We start from the raw sequence: 17797 nt of genomic DNA, 5'->3' as shown, positions 1-17797 counted from the left end.
GGAGAGTGTTGGAGATATTATAATATATATATATATATCATATATATATATATATATATAGACGAGAGAAAGATAGAAAAGACAACCTCCTATTCATTCATGATCCAGATAGTGAATGCCAGAGTTGTGCTTAAGAAAAAGGGCCAATTGTATGTGGTTTCGTTGGCGTTGCTTTGAATTTGTCATTGAAAAGTGTATAGTGGAATTAAGTGTAGTGTATTAAAGTGCTTAGGAGGAGCGAGTCATATACAATCCAAAATATTATCCTTACTTTGTCCCTTAGCTACTATACAACACGTAAAGACTACTCCTCCATCTCCAGGTTATGTGACCTATTTCTTTTTGCGTTCTTTCCAAAAAGAATGACCCCTTTTCTAATATGCAATTAATTAGCTTAAACTATAATTTTACCCGTTAATGAGAAGGCTTTTACAAACCACAACAAATACTCATGGGACCATTTTTTGACTTGTTTAGGACCACAATTCCAAAAGTCTTTATTTTTTTCTTAAACTCTATGCACACGTTCAAACAGGTTCACATAAATGTGGAACGAGGGAGTAATAATTTAGAACTTTGCGAGCTATAGATTAGGGAGATATATTTACTATGGCAAGCCATGTACAACCACGGTGCACAATGCCACGATGAATTTCTTTGTGAGAGTGAGTGTTCTTTTTCATTATATGTGATGTTCCTTAAATTATATTTCAAATGCATATTTGAATGCTGGACGAATACGTCTTATTCTTTGGATGATGGCACATTGATTCCATGACGGATAGTACGATAAACATATTTGTTGGGTGAGTGCAAGAGTGAGAGTGCTTAGTGCGACGAGCGGTCTTTGAGGTTGGATGGTTATGGGTTAGGTTTTTGAGTGTTTTATTAAATTGGCCACTAATATCGGCATGTTGATAAGTTGGAAAAGGTTGAATGCATATGCGCAGGCTTAATTGTTGGTATCAACCATGGCTCATATTATGTGGATGTGAATTGATGCCAAATGTTCCTCCATTGTATGATGTATGCGTGCATTATTTGGTTAGCAAGGATTTAGTTGCTCGAGGATGAGTTACAGAGCTTAAGTGTTGGGCGTGGGATGTTAGGCTAAAAATCTATATTTTTGCAAGTAATTTGCCTTGTATTATACCTCAATCTTAACTTTGGTGTAAATATTTGTGACTCGAGCCTTAATAATGATGTTTATATGTGTTTATGAGTCAATTTGAAGTGATTTTGGCAAGCTTGCATGCAAAGTGAAGTAAAAACAGAAAAATTATGGAGGGGTATGATTTTGGTGCCCAGGTTGGCGCCAGGCACAAACCAAAACGCCAATGGCAGAATAGCATAGAAGTGCAAATATTCTGGTTGCAAGGTTGCGCCCAAGCGCCCAAGCGAGACGGCTAAGGCGGATTTCGTCCTAATTCGGCTAGGCTTGGTTAGTTTCGACCCTACACGCCCCAACATGTATAAAAAAGGGGTCTAAACCTATTTCCTTGGGGGGGGGGGGGGTGGGAGACATTATTGGAGAGGCAAGAAGGCTACGGTAACACTTGGAAGCAACGAATCACAAGAGTTTTCTCTTCCGTTCTTCCTTAATCTATAGTTTAATGCTTTCAATTATTATCATAATTGTTAGTTTGGTTATATGTAACTAAACTTTCTAATCTAGGGTTTGATGGAACCTATTGGAGGATGATTTTCTAGTACGTTTAATATCGATTTGCCTTTTATTTTTCTATATTTGTTCAACTATATTTTCATTGTTGTTGGTTGAAGAGCTCTCAATTAACTGTCTATTTAGTGTGTATATTGCTCGAGAGAGCATACATTTAGGTAGTTGTTGAATAACATTACTCCTAAAGTATGTGAGACATCAATACAGAGGGTTTAAAGGCGGGATTAGAGATAACGAAATCTTGGTGTGATCGTAGTGAGCGGTGAATTAGTGCCAGCTAGCATAGTTCGAGAGAATATGTCAAGTAAATTGTGGTAGTTGCTCGAGAGAGAGCTACGACACCCAAAGTGCTCACGATTGGTAGAGAATACTTAGGCGAATTTATAGGAAACGTAGTGGGGGAGATTCCGACAAGAGGGGAAATCGTAACTCTAGAACCCTCCTTAATCTTTTCTCCAACCCTTAGTATCTCTAGTTATTAATTTACTACTTTAATTTGTTAGTTAATTAGTTAGACATAAGAATCTTAATATTTATAACTTAGAAATTGTTCGAGCTTGTCTTTTTAGTGATAATAAACAGTTGTAGCTAAACCTTAGTTCTCTGTGAGATTCAACTCCGGATTTTGTAAACCAGATTATATTTGCAACGACCGCTTTATCCTTTTTATAAGGCATAGTTGGGTGTGATCATTATTTCGATATTATTGTTAATTATTCGTATCAAATGATTATTGCGTTTATCATTATATTAGGAAAAATAAGGACAAACAAGTGTATGACAAGGTAGCAACAAAATAATATCCAAGTTAAAATTTTTCCAATCTATTTGAACCAATAAAAACCAGTAATTCTAGCTCAAAAGGTATCCGGGCCAGCAGCTACAACACACAACAATAGATGTACGTAAGACAAATAAATAATTGCAATATTATTGTTTAACGTGAAAAAACCTCTTCAATGTGAAGAGTGAAAAGCCACGGGATCAAAGCTCCATTATATATCAATGAGAGAGCTATAACATGGATACAATGTCAATATCAAACACAGAAAAATAATTGCAATAAGTATATTCCAAAACAAGTCTATACAAAGAGAAAATCACTAAAAATACAGCTACTTCACGATCCAAAATCTGAAGCTACAAGACTCCAACTCGTGCTCCATCAGTTTTCACTCGAAGATTATTCAGGATAGGCTTCGTTCAGCTCAGTCCAGGCAAAAGAGATATGCCGACCACAAGGTTTGAGATTTGGCTTTCATGGTCGGTGAGCGGGTATTGCTTCGAGTGTCGCCTATGAAGGGCGTGATGAGATTTGGGAAGAAGGGCAAGCTTAGCCCTAGGTTCATTGGTCCGTTTGAGATTCTTGATCAAGTGGGAGAGGTGGCTTATAGACTTGCATTGCCGCCGAGCTTATCAGCCTTGCATCCTGTGTTTCATGTGTCCATGCTTCGGAGGTATCATGGCGATCCCTCCCACGTGTTAGATTTCAGCACCGTCCAGTTGGACAAGGACTTGTCTTATGAGGAGGAGCCGGTGGCTATTTTAGACCGGCAGGTTCGTCAGCTGAGGTCGAAGAGTTTTCCTTCTATTCATGTTCAATGGAGGGGCCGGCCTGCTGAGGCATCGACCTGGGAGTCCGAGTCTGATATGTGGAGCCGTTATCCCCATCTTTTCCCCGACTCAGGTACTTCCTTCTTCTGTCCGTTCGAGGACGAATGGTTATTTTAGAGGTGGAGAATGTGATGACCCAAAAGGTCATCACTTGCTTTTAAATTTAACTAGTAGTCGTACCCGCGCGATGCGCGGTCAATATTAAAAAAAATGTCACTTTGTTAATTTTTCGATGTTACATTTGAAATTATCACAATTATTTGAGTATCCTATTCTATATAAATAGAATAGATATTGTCTAAATTTTAATAAATAAAATCTCCATTAAATTAAAGGGACTTATATAGTCATCAAATAATTATTTTGTTATATATTTTTATTTATTATATTATCCAATATTTAGTATAATTAATATTGTTAATAGAAATTACGGCACTTGTCATTATAACATTTCTTTGCCTCTCCTATTATATATATATATAGATATAGATTTCTTTGACTCTCCTATTATATATATTATATATTATATATTATACATATATTATATTATATTATATATTATTTATACAAATAGATTTTTCATTTTTTTTATTTTAAAATAATTTTAAAACTCCAATTTGAAACTACTCCCCAATTTGAATTAGTAATTCATTATTTTATTTAATTTTGTTTTTTATTTTAGAATTATTTTAAAACTCCAACTTGAAACTAATTTCCGATTTGAATGGGTAGTTTTTCTTCTCTTTTTTCGTTTTTTATTGGTAATTTTTTTTTTGTTTTTATTTTAAAATAATTTAAAAACTCAAACTTGAAACTACTCCCACCCAATTTGAATGGGTAGTTATTTTTTATATATTTATTTTTCGTTGTTTTTTATCATATTTATTATACGATATCTATATTTATTAATTCAAATAAAGTAATCAATTACTATATATATATATATATGGTAATTTTTTTTTATTTTCGTTTTCTATATGTATATTATATATAAATAGATTTTTCGTTTTCTTATTTTAAAATAATTTTAAAACTCCAATTTGAAACTACTCCCCAACGTGCTGGTTGATGACGACGAACAGCTCCTGCGAAGTGTAAACGATTCATAAGGAGTGAGTAAAAACAGTTGTATATTTTCTGTTTCAGTGGGATACACTGTGAAGAGTGATATATTCAAATAATCATTGAACGTCATGACTATAATGCTTCTTTATTAAAAAAATAAAGAGACTACTTCTAATATTCCTATATGCATCCATAAGATGAGTGGCAGTGAAATTTATAATTTGCAAAACTTGAAAATGTTATTGAACAAAGATGACTAATTCATTTTCATTATATACTATTTATACATTCACATCGGAAAATGAGATAAAATATTAATGTACAGCCACAAAAAGTATACGATGGTGAATAGGCAGACTTTACTACCAGAAAAGAAAGATGAAAAGCTTCAACTATGTTGTCCATAACTACAAAATGTGTAAACTAAGTAAAACAGAAAAGTGAAAGACAATAAATAACTTGAAATGATTAAAATACGATGTTCATAACTAATAAAAGTACTAATAAAACTAATAAGAAAGTTTTTGGTTTCTCCATGTGTTACATGTACAAACACATTATGTTGTTTTCTTCTTCTTAAATACTCTCTTGATTTTATTTCCTGACAACTGTGTATTTGGATCTTCTTCAACCACTGTTGCGGCGTTAGTTAAACTCATCTTCGCAAGTGTTTTTGAAATATCAGTTAACTCGCTCTCTTCGGTAGAATCCTGCACATATAAAATACAAAGCATTCTGAAAATAATTAGTGAAGTTATAAGTGCTACAGCTTTATTAGTCTATATGCAGGAAAAAATGCATGTATAAGAATCAATAATGTTAATAAATATTAATAATGAGTTTCCAGCTGCATATAGAATAGATAAAGTGAACATTCACAAATTTTAAAGGTATAAAACAATCTCCAGATCTTAAATTTTATTCAGAAACAGATCCGTGGAGATATATAAGTCTATGTCATTTTAAAGGGCAAATTAAAAATGGTGACGTATTTACCTCACATTCCTTCTCTCCATCAAAGTCTTGATTGTTATTGAATTCCGGGTCCTTTCGCAAAATAATAAATAAAGAAGTGTCAACTTATGATATAAATAATGTAGTTTAAAATAAATTTGCAATGTAAATATATTATGAATTTTGTAAGCATATATGACATACAGTTAAGTCAAATGAAGGTGGATCAGGACTATATTTCCTTATCAGTTGCTCCTCATCCGTAAGCTTAACAACACTATAAACTTCCTGTTGCAATTGAATGTTCGAGCTCTTCACAATAACCTTAAACATGAATTTTCTTTCGAGAACATTGTTCAGCTCTACTGGATAAGGATACTTATCAACAACGCCAGTATTCTAGAATGAAATTTTGGGTTAGAATTTTTCAAATAAATAATATGAATATAATTAGTTGATATACCGCAAGAAATCCTTCCTTCAATTCTTTTGCGGATTTGCCTATGAGAAACATTGCTTCACGGTCCCAAAGTAATAGGGAAACAGATCCAGTAGTATCCATTACCCTAACCTGAAGCTTGTACCTAATTGCACAGGAAACATTTGAGATATAAATATACATTTACGATGGATTAAGGAAATAAAGTTGATGGTTTTACCTAATAACTGCTGAGTTATCTTCATTTTTGCATTTGGGGTTTGGGCATTGATAAATTTTTCCTACTTTATCCACCTTCTTTTGGCACTTCTTGCAACTGACATACGACCATCCTTTTCCAAGTTCTAAATTTTCTATACTTGCGACAATCCAACAGGGACCTTCCTGTTTAATAAAACGATTAAACTTTAAATCGTGACTTATAGAGATAGCGTATATGTGGGAAAAAAACTAATAATATATAATTTGCATATTTTATATAACATAAATTATGGATGTCAACCAATATGTCATTTGACAGGTGAACATATAAAGTATGACATGCATAGATTTGCATGGAGTAAGTGCTTAAGAAAAGTGGAATAATGTATGTAAAACGAAAGGCGATGATTTCACAACATGTGGGGTAGGGGCAGACCAATCTATATAATATGTTTGTGTTTCCATTGAGAAATGCTCATAAACTTGTCTGTTGGAGAATGCAAGTGTAATGTGGAGCAACATTGCACAGGCATAGCACGGATTCATTGCTTGTCTAGCAACTAAAAAGAGATTGTTCACAAAAGAAAGATTAGGCCAAATGCAGATTATACTTACAACAGACATAGTTGTTGTTTATGTGATGATCAAGCAATTGAAAAAATCCAGCATTTATTTGGCAATTGCCTATGGATATAGGCTATTAGAAGATAACTATTGCAATGGAAAGATATTCAGCTGCATGATGGTTAACCTAAACTGGTTTTTGAGTCTATTCGAATAAAGCACAGGTAGAAACAGAAGAAGGAAGTGATGTCTGTCATATGGGCAGCAAGTATTTACCAGGTATCGACTGCCAGGAATAAAAAATTATTTCAAAGAGGAAATGTAAAAGTGCATAATGTATTTAAACAAATTAATAACCTGTGACAGGGCCAGACAAAAATATACGATATGTTTGTGTTTCCAGCAAACAATACTCATAAACTCATAATATATAACTTTTTCATGACGGATCTCTTTAATTTATAGCAAGTTTAGTAGTTAAGTGTGTTCTTATGGAATATAAGGTATCCAATTCAATGGAAATGAATAAATACAACAGTTGCTCCCATGATAGTTGATACCACTTTGTGTGACTTAATACATAATTTGGCCTGTGTTGACTGAATTCTCAGTAAAAACAGAGTTGGCCGCTTTGGAAACGATATAGCAATATATACGAAGAGGCAGGAAATATGGGAACCAAAGGGGTCGACATGGAAAGGCACGGTGTTCGGACTGGCTGGACTGTCTTTAAGAGATGACAACTGTTAAACGTAAAAGTTTGTTTAATCGCACTACCCAACGAAATTCTATTGCTGAAGCTGCTACTCTTAAGAATGCCAAGAACTGAACATACTGACATTAGGGGGTTTTTTGTTGGAAGATCTGTGAATTCACGCGCCCTTGTAGAGTTTTCTTATTTCATATATGTTAAGTATGAAATGTAAAACATAGCCGAATCTCCATATTTATAACAATTTTTGTTTAAGGAAAGTGTTATTTTACTAACATTTTAAGTTTGAAGTAAATTTTCAATATAGTATGAGTGGTTACTATATTTTCCTTGTGTCCATTAATATGAAGAAAGAAACTAACATGAGGGCCAACGATTCCAGTGAATAAACAGACCTGGCATGTGTCGGAAGGGGAAGATTTCACAAAATGTGAGGCAGGGACAGAGCAACCTATACTATCTGTTTGTGTTTCCATCGGAAAATTCTCATAAACTCATAAGATGGAGAATGCAATTTTAGGTTGGAGAAAGTGTGCACAGCCGAAGCAGAGATTTGTTAGTATTCAATATGATAAGAGTGGTTAGTATATTTACTTTCTATGCATTAATACGAAGAAATAAACTAACATAAGTTTGCAACGATTTCACTGAAAACACAAAACTGGCATGTGTTCCATCCAATATTATAAAAACTAACATTTTTTCAACTATACATATTTATGCAAATGGATTATATGTAAAATAAAAACTCATTATATTCTAAATGTTTAATGACATTTTTATGTAGTAAAATAGAAGAAGCAATGGCTGAAATCTCAAAAGAAAACAAATAGAAAAGAAGGTGTTTTGAAAAATCAAAGAAAGAAGATAAAAAGAGTTAACTCACTTGCATGGACTCCACTAATTGGGCAATTATTTTAACTTCAGCAATGCCCTTCTCTAACTCATCCGAAACAGAGTAACTTTGTTGAGAGATGGTTTGAGTCAGCCTCTCAGAGGAAATATCCCGAACAGAAAGTAATCTATATTTATAAATGAGGATTAAAGTTAGAAATATACATCAAAATATAGATATGATTGGAGATACATGATTAAAATATATTTAACCTTCTTTTAAACTCGTCAGATTGAGGAAAAGTAGGATTAATCCACAACTTTGATGTATTCCAAGTGTTGCGCACAGAATATGAATCTGAAAAAAGCGAATAATTTGTAACATGTAATGAATAACTTTAACAAAATTATGTAAAATTGAATAGTTGCATGTTACCTTGAAATTTATGGGCTTTTATGAGTTGCATAACAACAATAACAGGCTGGTTGTTAGAACTTAAAAGGTGAGGTATAACTTGATCAACAAATTCGCCCCAGAATGTAGCAGATAACTTGTTCCTCCTGTCAAATAGAAATAAGGTAAAATTTTTAGAATATGTATTTTAAAAATATATCATTAATACATGGTTGTCTGTTTATTCTTACTCATCATCTTATAGTTCGATATCCATAAACTTCCTAGACATTTCACCTTGTTTTTGCATGTGTACCTCACTAAAATTCGCAATTTCTCCTATAACATCTAAAGGAAAAAAAATAAGTTAAAATAAGTAGCATCAATCTATTAATAATAAAGATGAAAATAAAAAGATGTTAAAATAGGTAGAATCAAACTATTAGCATTTAACGGAAAAAAACAATTAAAAAACAAATATGGTAAATGAAATTAAGGTAAAACACAATTATTACCAAATAATTCACTCTCGTTAACATCAACTTTATTTATCAATTGATGATATGGTCGGAGATCAAAGATATTCATTGGGAAAAGTGGATCACTTGTTTCCGCCACTGTTGTCCGTTGAGTAAACGTCAGCATCAGTCTATGTTTTGTGGTGTTGAACCTCTCCTTGTTTTGGCAAACGATAAAGTTCGCCATAAGATATAATCGAAGCTCATTAATTTTTGTGTTGAAAAGGTGCAAAACTGACTTGCCAATAGAAGCATATATATGATCGCCCTACAAACAACAATAAATAACAAATTATTTAGAGAAAAAAATATAGTTTTGCAAATTATTGAATTACCAGGTTAGATGCAAATCTGCTGAGGAAAAGAGCATGATGGATATTTGTTACATCATGTTGAACTCCATGATGGATTATTTGAATTACTCACATATATACTACTGTGTGTATATATACAGTGCTGTTGGTAATTGCTAAAAAGTTTATAGAGATGTAAAGGTGGTGCAGATTGGCAATAAACTTGGTTAACAGTTGCAAGTGTACAAACTATATATTCTGCATTCTTTTTAGTTGAAAGAAGTTAACATTCTGCATATTTATATACTCTGCAACTTAATTTCTGTAGTTGTTAGATTTTGCATTTTCTATGTATGTGATGACAACATGCGTTAGCAAAAAAACATGAAAACAGAATTCTTTCTTTTGACTAAATAAAGTAAACTCCACCTACTGTGTGTATATATACAGTTAACCTGCTATGTAAGCATGTTTTTACAGATGTGCAGGTGGTCAACATTGGCAATTAACTTGTTTTACACTTGCAAGCAAAGCAAATCAATGTATAGAACACTTGGAAGGTACACTGTTTTTTGCAATTTGAAAGTATTCATATAACAATGTCACAGAGCAAATAAAATCTATATATATTGATATTGAAATTTCGAAAACAAAAAAGGAATTACACAGCGAATAACATATTTAAAATACCTTTTCATCTTGTAGAACCAATTCAATCGAGAATATATTTCCAGGATTAAAACGATCCGGTATTTCCCACATACGGACAACCCGAACTTTCAACTTCCATTGCATCTTTGAAATTGTTATATCCTTGATGAAATCAATGTGATTAGTCATCTTTTGCATAAGAAGTAACTTTACTTGTAATCTTGATATGAAAACGAAAAGTAGAATTGCAGTAGGTTAAGTTGTGGGAGGAAATATATATTTGCAGTTTTTATCAGTTGGAACCCACTATACTAAATCGTGGGTTACACAGTTGAGCGTATTGTGATTTAGCAGAGACAATTTAGGGTAAGTTGTAGGTAAAAAGTTTAAACCTAAAATTGTGGAGTTAAATTTTACCCCACGTTCAGTTAATTAAAATTTTTTTAAAAAAATTAATCAGATATATGAAGCCCAGAACGTTCAGTTAATTAAAATTTTTAAAAATAAAAAAATCAGATATATAAAGCCCAGTATGAACGGTTGGTTTTCCCACCAACGTGGGTAGTTTGAACGGTTTGTATACCCACCCATGTTTATTTAATAATTTTAAACAATGAAAAATAAGAATTTTCCAAGGGAAGGTGTACAGTTTTTGAGATTGACGGTTTTGAAAGTGAATTTCATTCGTGTACTTCCAAAGAAATTGGAGCTTTGTCTGAATCTGCCAAGTGTCTATTGGGAATACTGCCACTTGGCTTCATGACATGCTTTTTTCCTCAGCTTTTAATTATAGATAGATTGGGTTTGAATACTGCATAAGTGCATATTCCTTTTTGTCAAGATGAAAAAGCTGATTAGTTGATCATTTATAAATTATCATAAATAATACTTAGAAGATACATATCATAAATAATCTCTAATAAATTTAATTTGATCAAGGTTTGTCCTATTGAGTTTCCATAGTAAGTTTTTAATATATCAGCTAGCAACACATATTATTAATAAGTTTTTAACTAGTCGCATTATTTATTAATAAATTGTATTATATTTTTAAAATAAAAACCTTTATAATTCTCTACATTTATCCCATGACCTCCTCTTATTTCTACTATTATGTTATATTTTTCAATTTCTTTCTGTTTAAGAGAACATATGAAGACTGAACTAAGTGAGATCGTTGTGGTTGGGTGAAAGGTGTTCCTCCAACTTAAATCAAGGGTTTTATATTTGAGCCTTGAAAATTAAATTACTTCTAATATTTAACCAAAAAAAATCACTTCTAATAAAAAATACTTTACGCCTAAAGTGAGAATCCTCAATGTGAATCAAGATTAACCCGACTCCCAAAATTGACCAAAAAATAAGCTAGCGTTTGGCCATAGATTCCAAATTTGTTTTAAGAATCTGATTTGGGTGAAGTTTGGTTTGAAGATGAAAATGTGTTTGGACATACGTTTTCAAAATATATTTTTCAACTTTATTTTGGAAAAACATGTATATAATTCCCAAGTTTTGGAATTTTGGCCAAAATCAGCTCAATAGCTAATTTTGGGATTTGAAATTCCGGATTTGGGATTTGGCCAAAATATGGGCAAAATTTATGGCAAAACATGAGTTTTGATAATAAATCCCAAATTTATTTTGGCAAAACTCATGGCCAAACAGGGCTTAAGCTAGCGTTTGGCCATAGATTTCCAAATTTGTTTTGAAAAATCTGATTTGGGTGAAGTTTAGTTTGAAGATGAAAATGTGTTTGGACATAAATTTCAAAACATATTTCACCTTTTTAATAAAAAAAATATGAAACATGACTTATACCCACAAGTTCTAAAAATTATCACAAATACCCAACAGTACCTTTATCAATAACATTCATTATATTATCGCAAACCATATTCCTGAACATAAATAATTTTAGTACAAAATATTATTTTTATAATGAACTACATAATACACTATTAGGTGACCGAGAAGACGAAGCAGCATCGTTACAAAATAATAAATAGTGGGCCTTTTTATAAAAAATAAAAGTTTGGGGTAATTTTTAAAAAATATAATAGTTTGGGATTTGGGATTTGGGTTTTGAGTTTTGGGAATTTGCCAAATGTAGAGATATATTCTCTACATTTATCCCATGACCTCCTCTTATTTTTACTATTATGTTATATTTCTCAATTTCTTTCTATTTAAAAGAACATATGAAGACTGAACTAAGTGAGACCATTGTGATTGGGCGAAAGGTGTTCCTCCAACTTAAGCTAGCGTTTGGCCATAGATCCCAAATTTATTTTGAAAAATCTGATTTGGGTGAAGTTTGGTTTGAAGATGAAAATGTGTTTGGACATACGCTTTCAAAACATATTTTCCAACTTTATTTTGAAAAAACATGTATATAATTCCAAGTTTTGGAATTTTGGCCCAAAATCAGCTCAATAGCTGATTTGGGGATTTGAAATTTGGGATTTGGAATTTGGAATTTGGCCAAAATATGAGCAAAATTTATGGCCAAACATGAGTTTTGAAAATAAATCCCAAATTTATTTTGGGAAAACTTATGACCAAACGGGGCCTAAATCAAGGGTTTTATATTTGAGCCTTGAAAATGAAATTACTTCTAATATTTAACTAAAAAAAATCACTTCTAATAAAAAAATACTTTACGTCTAAAGTGAGAATCCTCAATGCGAATCAAGATTAACCCGACTCTCAAAATTGACCCCAAAAAAAAAGCTAGCGTTTGGCCATAGATTTCCAAATTTGTTTTAAAAAATCTGATTTGGGTGAAGTTTAGTTTGAAGATGAAAATATATTTGGACATAAGTTTTCAAAACATATTTCACATTTTTAATAAAAAAAACATGAAATGACTTATACCCACAAGTTCTAAAAACTATCACAAATACCCAACAATACCTTTATCAATAACATTCATTATATTATCGCAAACCATATTGCTGAACATAAATAATTTTAGTACAGAATATCATTTTTATAATGAACTACGTAATACACTATTAGGTGACCGAGAAGACGAAGCAGCATTGTTACAAAATAATAAATGGTGAGCTTTTTTAAAAAATACAAAAGTTTGGGATAATTTTTAAAAAATATAATAGTTTGGGATTTGGGTTTTGAGTTTTGGAAATTTGTCAAATACAGATAAATTCTATGGCAAATATGTATTTGTCATAAAAAAACCCAAATATATTTTGGCAAAATTTATGGCCAAACAGGTCCTAAGACTCGGGATTAATTGGCTCCCAAAAATGATATGGGTGAGAAACCCAAAAAAGAAAAAAAAGGAGGGACTGATGTAGGAGCTTTTGGGAACAAATGTTGCGTAGTACTATTTTAAGAGACAGAATCACGTAATGATAGATAAATAAAAAAAAGTGCAAGGCTCTCTGGATAAATATTGCAACTTCATCGGGTTTTTCCAATCCGTCAGGAGTCTTATTTCATCTTCACGACAGAGACGAGATTAAGACGAAGCAAAACAAGAACTTAGTAGAGATAATACGGCGTCGTAAATAAACCTTATCCGATCACCAACCACCGTCACATACTCTGATATCAAGCTGTTCCACTTCTCTTCGCTGTCGCATCTTCGAGTTAAGCATCTACACGTGCCTTATTTTATGCTTAATTGGTTAATTGGCACTTCGCAATTCGCTGAAGATTTCAGATCGGTGAATTAGTTTGTCCAAATCGGTGGATTAAAATTATATTTTACTCCAATGGTTTTGATTTTTTGCTAGTTGACTTAATTTAGTAGTTTCTAGATCACTCTTTGTTTCTCTATGTGTCAATGAAATATGTATATTCGAGCCTTTAGTGTATAGTTCTGGTACAATTTGTAAGATAATTTAGTAGTTTCCAGATCGCTGTTTGTTTCTCTATGTGTCATTGAAATATATATTCGAGACTTTTGAAACGGAATGCTTGTTTACCATTGGGCTAGAGGCTGATTAGAATGTTTTTAACCTCCAAAATCAACTTAGAACAAGATTAAGTTGAAAAGCAGGACTGCAATATTCAAACTTAATTCACCAAATATTCTGACTTAAAAGGTTCATACTACCTTATGTTCAAAAGATTTCGACAATGTAGGGGATAAATGAATAGCTTAAAAGAAGGTGGAGTCATTTTGGAATTTTTTTTTCCCTGGAAATGTTTGAGTATTGCAATCTTACTTCTGAACATCAAAAATAATTTAAGTCCTCGCGAATTCACTGATTGTCCAAGTAATACATTTTTCTTTTCAGTAAGAGGATTTATGGAGTGAAATTTTGAGTCCTTATCATATAAGCGGACGTATTAGTGCGTTAAGTTAATTGTTAGACTGTTGATGAGACTAACTCAATTTCCAACCTTAATCTCTATCATTGTAGATGTCCATCATGCTTGTATGAATAGGAGTCAATGCCATCAACTCACCAGCACATATGCAGATGAGCATGAGCACATATATATGTACACAATATGCATAGATGTTTTGGTGTAGAGAAAAATTCCAGTGTGTTGTGATAGCTGGCTTGATTTTTGGAATGTTTAATGTGTAATGTAATATATTTCTTATGACAATTTACACCTTAATGGTGTTTTAATAAATGAATAGTGATATACTTCAAAATGTACATATGCATAAATGTTAGTATTATTTGATATCGATGGGTATTAAGATGGCTTTTTTTGTTTGCAGCTTCCTTGAATCCTTTGTAAGCTGTGAGGTATTCCAGTCCATGCTTGCTGATTAATTCTGTCATTGCACTGAAGAAATTTGGCCTGGTGTAATGGACTCAGGATCTGCTGATATATCAGATTCACAACCTGTTACGGCATCAAATGCAGCAAGGTCTACTGCAGTGGATTCTGCACCAGGCCAGTCAACAGAGGAGGTACCTTCAAAGCTCTCTACTTCAGGCATCTCCTCATGGGCCAAAAATTTAAAAATTCCACAACCGTTCACTGGGTCTCAAGATGAACAATCATCTGGAAATGCTGCCAAATCAACCTTTGCTCGTTTCACTGGTGGGCTTGGAATGCGTATGTCCCCTAAGTCTCCTACAGATGAAAATTCTGAAGGAACGTCAACATCGCCATCCAGTTTTATTGGAACATTCACCAAAGGATTAGTTGACTCTTCGAAGAATGCAGTGAAGGCTGTGCAGGTTAAAGCGCGACATGTTGTATCCCAGAATAAGAGAAGATACCAGGTAAGCTTTTTATTTCTGTTAATGTTTCAAGTGTTCTTTTCTCATTCTTATTATTTTATTTTATTTTCACTTTAGGGTCATCAACTATTAGGACTGTTTTGCCTCTTCCTTGTCCAAAAAAAAAAAAGGAGAGAGACTGTTTTTCCTCTTTTCTTTTTCATTGAACTTCCTCTCTTTGCAAGACCTCTGTCTGTAGGCTGTAGGTTAGAACACTTACCTAATATAGGGTATTGCATATCTATGCAAGACGCATAATTAGGATCAAACTAACTGCATTCTTTTATGGCTCCGTGATGCCAACACATCATTCTTGGTCTCCAATTGTAGGAATCATGGATGTTGCTGTTATATGCCTTTGTGTGAACTATTGACTATGTGATGCAGAACTCCTTGCGGTGGATGATAGCCTGATAAGTAGTAAGAAATATTGGTACAATAAATTCAAACGGTCTGTACTATCAAATAATAGTAATAATAATAATAATAATAATAATAATTCAGGTTCTTTGCAGGAGTATATATCTTGGTCTCTGCGCTACATAGTATTATTAGCTTTCTTGATCATTTTGGCTTTTGCGGGAATTCTTCTTGTGCACCTTAAAGCATCTTGCAGTTACGTTATTTAGATATTTTGCAGTTATATCTTGGCAGATCTAAATTAAATAAATAAAATAATACCCTCTATAGTAGCTTAAGCTTTTTGATAAGATGGTCACATGATTCAATGTTGTATTAGAGTTGGCAAAGGACTTAGATTCGAGTCTCTGCGCCGTACCCATGACCACATGCTTGGCATATGTTAGACCCGCATGTGACGGGACATGGTGAAGATCTGAATAAATAAATATAGATGTCCTCTAAGTGTTAAGTTCTTTGTTGAGGAGTCACACAAATCAACACATATGTTCATTCTTTTTTTGGAATATATTTCTACTTCATATATTAACATGGCAGTATCCTTTTACTAGGAAGGAGGATTTGATTTGGATTTGACCTACATAACAGAGAATATAATTGCCATGGGCTTCCCTGCTGGTGATATGAGCTCTGGCATTTTTGGCTATGTTGAGGTCGGGAAGCCTTATTCTTCAACTGCTTGAAGTCAAATAGTTATCATGTTATGTGATTGTTCCTAGTTTGATTACATTAAATTTGATATCCAGGGGTTCTACAGAAACCACATGGAAGAAGTCATTAAATTCTTTGAAACTCATCATAAGGTAATAACTTCGAAATCTTTGTATTTTGCCGCAGTAGCTCCTTGATCCTGCTTTTTAATAAAGTCTTACCTTATCAAAAAACTTGTGCAGATCTCTGGAAATCCACTTGTCCTTTATTTTATTGTTATATTTGAAATACTCTGTATTATCTATCACTTCGGTTTTGCAGGATAAATACAAAGTGTACAATCTTTGTTCTGAAAGATTGTATGATGCTTCTCTGTTTGAGGGAAAGGTGTGTCCCATTCTTTCATCAAGTTTCTTATTTTTCCTGTTTACTTTTCCTTACTCTCATTTGTATGTGCACGTAATAAACACATACCCTACTTTTGTTCTTCATGAATGTACAGTGAATATGTGAATAATAATTTACATTTACTACACTCCTTTGCATTCTAAGCAACCATTCTAAACAACATATTTCCAGTGGTTCAAGAAGTTCCAAAATGTTTCATGCTCTTAGCACAAAATGATACGAGTAACTTGAATTCTGCTTAAACTATTACACCTATTGGAATTTCCTTTCCGGCCTTTTTTTTGGAGCTACTACTAGTATGACATGCAATTTTAATCTTATTTCCGATTGTGTGATATAGAGTAGGAGATAATTAAAGGAGTGTATGATGGTGGTGAACTTAGATCGATAAGTTTATGTATTTTTTAAAATGAAGTGTAATGTATAAAATATGTATATATATTGGGTAAGTGCTTAGTATTGAACTGGGAACTGTCAAAGTAGCCCCACCAAACTAAACCAGACTGAAATAGTCAGCTTAGTTTTCAAATTTTTGGCTTTTCATGACTTAGAAATTTGTGACCCATTTGAGCAAACTAGAACTGATTAAACTGACCAAAATCCCACTCCTATATTTATATAGTGCTGACAGTGATGTTTTTTGATTCTCTTTTCTTTCTTGTACAGGTTGCTTGTTTTCCATTTGATGATCACAACTGCCCTCCTATTCAACTCATTATATCGTTTTGTCAAAGTGCATACTCATGGTTGAAGGAGGATATCGAAAATGTTGTGGTTGTGCATTGTAAGGCAGGAATGGCAAGAACTGGTTTGATGATCTCTAGTCTTCTTCTATACTTGAAAGTAGGGCTTTCATATTCTTTTGATTCAATAAGTCGTAAGATTGTTATCGGGTCTTGTGTTCAGTGTTAAGACAGTTAAGTTATGTGGTCTTCTTGCAGTTCTTTCCTACGGCGGAGGAGTCTATGGATTACTACAACCAAAAGAGATGCGTAGACGGAAAAGGACTAGTTTTGCCGAGCCAGATTGTATGTCACATGTTACTCTTTTTTAATCCCCATGCTCCTCCAATTGTGTACTGACAAATGATGTGCCTTTTTTGCTAATAGAGATATGTCAAGTATTTCGAACGCATCTTAATGTACTTCAATGGAGAAAACCAGCCTGGCCGCAGGTACAACCCTT

General features: G+C 33.0%; 2 protein-coding genes across 2 annotated transcripts in view; one reads left to right on the top strand and one right to left on the bottom strand.

Annotated features, from left to right (window-relative positions):
- Nucleotides 1-4341: 4341 nt before the first annotated feature.
- Nucleotides 4342-10109, bottom strand: LOC109237705. The gene is made up of 11 exons (XM_019404047.1): nt 9960-10109; nt 9129-9244; nt 8501-8625; nt 8338-8422; nt 8117-8252; nt 5974-6137; nt 5778-5898; nt 5519-5713; nt 5357-5407; nt 4945-5070; nt 4342-4380 (listed from the first exon to the last, which is right to left on the bottom strand). The coding sequence occupies exons 1-11, from the start codon at nt 10107-10109 to the stop codon at nt 4342-4344; spliced, it is 1308 nt and encodes a 435-aa protein (XP_019259592.1).
- Nucleotides 10110-13317: 3208 nt separating this feature from the next.
- The window catches only part of LOC109237718 (phosphatidylinositol 3,4,5-trisphosphate 3-phosphatase and protein-tyrosine-phosphatase PTEN2A), an 8530-nt gene continuing 4050 nt past the window's right edge, over nt 13318-17797 (top strand). The window contains exons 1-8 of the mRNA XM_019404073.1: nt 13318-13531; nt 14623-15136; nt 16105-16206; nt 16300-16356; nt 16526-16591; nt 17279-17455; nt 17554-17640; nt 17722-17786. Of these exons, the coding sequence (XP_019259618.1) occupies nt 14714-15136; nt 16105-16206; nt 16300-16356; nt 16526-16591; nt 17279-17455; nt 17554-17640; nt 17722-17786 (977 nt within the window). The 5' untranslated portion in view covers nt 13318-13531; nt 14623-14713. The remainder of the gene's footprint in view (nt 13532-14622; nt 15137-16104; nt 16207-16299; nt 16357-16525; nt 16592-17278; nt 17456-17553; nt 17641-17721; nt 17787-17797) is intronic.

This window comes from Nicotiana attenuata, unplaced genomic scaffold (genome assembly GCF_001879085.1).
Source record: "Nicotiana attenuata strain UT unplaced genomic scaffold, NIATTr2, whole genome shotgun sequence".
NCBI lineage: Eukaryota > Viridiplantae > Streptophyta > Magnoliopsida > Solanales > Solanaceae > Nicotiana > Nicotiana attenuata.
Note: the sequence above shows the minus strand (reverse complement) of the source record. Positions and strands in the feature narration are given on the sequence as shown.